This window comes from Pteropus vampyrus, unplaced genomic scaffold, assembly GCF_000151845.1.
Source record: "Pteropus vampyrus isolate Shadow unplaced genomic scaffold, Pvam_2.0 Scaffold367, whole genome shotgun sequence".
NCBI lineage: Eukaryota > Metazoa > Chordata > Mammalia > Chiroptera > Pteropodidae > Pteropus > Pteropus vampyrus.
The window spans coordinates 538,421-541,627 of NW_011889148.1; the positions used below are offsets into that span (position 1 = coordinate 538,421).

General features: G+C 56.9%; 1 protein-coding gene across 1 annotated transcript in view; it reads right to left on the reverse strand.

The window, feature by feature from the left end:
• LOC105305166 overlaps positions 1-1,147 on the reverse strand; it is a 35,819-nt gene extending 34,672 nt beyond the window's left edge. Inside the window, exons 1-2 of the mRNA XM_011379620.1 lie at positions 565-1,147; positions 248-269 (exon numbers count right to left, since the gene is read on the reverse strand). Of these exons, the coding sequence (XP_011377922.1) occupies positions 248-269; positions 565-1,147 (605 nt within the window). The remainder of the gene's footprint in view (positions 1-247; positions 270-564) is intronic.
• Between the last annotated feature and the right edge of the window lie 2,060 nt (positions 1,148-3,207).

Consider the following 3,207-nt stretch of genomic DNA (forward strand, 5'->3'; position numbering starts at 1 on the left):
GGTTAAGGAGCAAGGCATACACCTGACTGGCTCTTTTGGAAAAAATAAAGGGTCTCTTGCTTTAGGGTTCTTCCTGCTCTAATCGATGCCTCCTGGACCTGCCAGAGGAGGGAACTTATGTGCCTTGATTCAGTGTTGCTTACAGGGTTACTCAAAGTGGAGATCACAGCCCTCCTGAAGCAGAATCACCTGTGCAGGGAAGTGGGGAGAGCTTCTTCAAATGCAGGGTCTCGGGTCCCTGACTTACCTGTCCCCGAAATCAGAATCTCCTGGGGGTGAATGCAGCTCCCCAGGGTGTTCTTACGTACACTGAAGTCGGAAAAGTCCTTCACTGAAAAATCTCATCAAGTGGCATTAAAATGGGACAGCTGATGAGTTCCCCATCACTTGAGATACTCAAGCAGAGGCATCAAGGATTCGGTGGCAGACACTGAGGAATGCCTCCTCTAACTAAGTCATCAGGGAAGGCTTCCGGATGCTGTGAGGAGCGAGGCCACGGTGTGGTCGGAGCCCTAGCCCCTAGCTCCCGGAAGGAGACGCCCTGTAGGACGCTCACTCCCTTACCTCTGAGAAGCACGTGATCCACCAGAACCGCTGCAGTTTCATTCTTGAGCTCCTCCACCCAGGCCCCCAGCGCCCCCTCTGTCCGCTTCGCTACATACTCATGGATGTGTTTCTGGGCCCCCGCCAGGTCCTGGGTGGCCCCTGGGCCCAGGCCGCTGAACCTGTGCTGGCCCACAGTCAGGAGGAGCTGGGGGTCCTGCACAGGGAGCCTGAGCAGCAGGTCCTGGAAGCCCTCCTGGATCTCGGCCTCGGACACCACGGTGAGGTTGAACCCCAGGCCCTCCAAGAGTCGGGCCCTGCTGGCTGCCGGGGCCCCAAGAAAGAGTGTGGCCAAGGCCAAAGAGATGCTTGCTGGGGAGAAGAGAATGTTCTTTCCGGGGGCGTCCGAAGCCAACCGTCTGTAGAGGTTGAAGGCAAAGTCTATGTTGCTCACAGAAAGTTTGTGGCAGGGCAGGGAGGGCCCGGAGGCGCTGTCCTGGGGGCTGCCGTCCATGGAGTCAGAATCTTCCCGGTTAACCGGGGCCAGACAGTGAACCACAGCCAGCAGCGCAGGGACCAGCAGCCACCACCGAGGGGCCTCCATCCTCTGGCGTCCTGGGTCTGGAAGCAAGGGCATGGAAAGACAGCAACGATGACAGCAGTGAGAGCAATCGCTGATCCTGTGGAGCGTCTGCTCTGTGCCTGTCGCTGTGCAAAGCCCTCCCCAGGCGCGGCCCTCCTTCATCCTCACCACAGTCCAACGAGGGAGGCACCGTTTTTACACCCCCCTTTGATAGATGAGAAATCGGAGGTCAAGCAGCTGGCAGGCGGTGGAGCCAGGACTTGAACCCAGAGCCTTGGGGGTGGGGATTCATGATGGGATGAGAGGGACACCCGAGCAGACACACACTGCCCACCCGCTGGGGGCGCCCTGGCTGCAGGATGGGCCATCCTGGGTTCTGGAGGCCGCCCTGCTCTCAAGTCAGCTGGGTCTTTTCCAGATGCTTCTGTGGCTTCAGGGGCCCCTCTGGCCTCTGGGGGTCAGGGGTGGGAAGCTCCACCGAGTCCCCTCCTTCCCACCCCTGCTGCTTCCTGCTCACGCTCAGAGAAGGCCTGTCCTCTGAGGATTCAGAGCCCCTCCTCCAGCTGACTCCTATTCACTGAGCCCGGCTGGGCCTGTTTCTCAGCCTGGCCTTGGCCTTGCGGAGAGCTCCTGAGGACAGAGGGGCAGGGAGCAGTCCTAGCGACCCGGGCTCGGCTCAGCCTCTGCGGCTACATAGGAGCCCAGCGACCTTCATCACGTTACTTTCCCTCTTGGGGTCTCCGCTTCTCTGAGGGGCGGTGCTAAGAAACTCCCATGTCACAGGGTTATAGAAACTCAAAGCGATGGTGTGCCACGCTGACGCTGCCCAGGGCCTGGGGTCGGCCCGGCCCCAGGAAGCCGCAGATATGACTCTCTGGGTGAAGCTGAGGCCTTCCCTCCGCCTCCTATGACCCAGCAGATCTCAGCAGACCCCAGGATTTATTTTAGTAAAGGCCTAAGCTGACTCTGGGCTCTACGGAGGAAGCCATTGTCATTCTTTTAAGAGATAAGATTTAAAAATTTGTTCGCATCCTGCTCGAGACCTGCAGTGACTCCCTTCACACCGAGAAGAATCCCCATATGCCTCGCACCCCTAAGAGGCCCCGCCGTGCACCTCTGACCATCCTTCCCCTCCCTCCCTCCGCTCTAACCCCTGGTATTCTTGCTATTCGAGAACTTAGCAAGCTCGATCCTGCCTCAGGACCTTTGCACTTGCCGGGGGCTGCCCAGAGCAGCCTTTCTCCAGCCTTTCCACCCCCCCTCCCCCACTTCACTCGGTTCTCTACTCGATGGTCGCCTCCTCAGACACCGCACACACTGGAGTGATATCATGCATTTGTCTGGCTTCTTCACTTGAAGGTAAGCTCCACGAAGACAGACGTTCTGTCTCTGTCATTCCCTGCTCAGTTCCTAGTGTTCAAAAGGGTCGCTCAGTCAGTGTTCGTTGAAAGAACAAATGTGCCATGGGCCACGGCTTGGAAAGCCTCGTCCCAGGCCTTTGGCTCTCCCCCTGGAGCACAAGCATGTCCCTGGTCCTCTGGGACCCTGTCTCGACAGGGAACCTTTCCTAGCTGCCCCTGCCACAACCCTCTTGGCCCCATTTGTCCACTCCGGGTAATCATTGACAGAATTAATCGCCATCACACCCCTCCCCCCATCCTGCCTCTGGTTTTCCATATGACCTTGGGCGGTCCTGGACCTTTCTAAACTTGTTCTCTTGTCTGTAAAGGGAAGAAGCAATGAAACTCAGTCTCAGTAAATATTTGTTCCATATCGTTTGTTTGTCGTCAGAGAACAGGCGGGTCTCCATTTGTCCATTTGCCGGGTAATTTGCTTTGGTGAATCTCTTGACTTTGATGAGAAGTTCATTCCCTTATTACATTTAACATTCGTTTGCTGAACAAATGTCGACTGAAAGTGTGTGGGGATTTGAACTAGCTGCTGGGGATGCAGGAAGGATGAGACACAGCTGCTCCCTCGGGGGCCTTGGGTTCACTGGGGACAGACACACAGAATTCACACAGAACAGTAGGAGCATTGTGGGTAGGTCCCAAACACCACAGAGCTTTTGAGCCAACAGG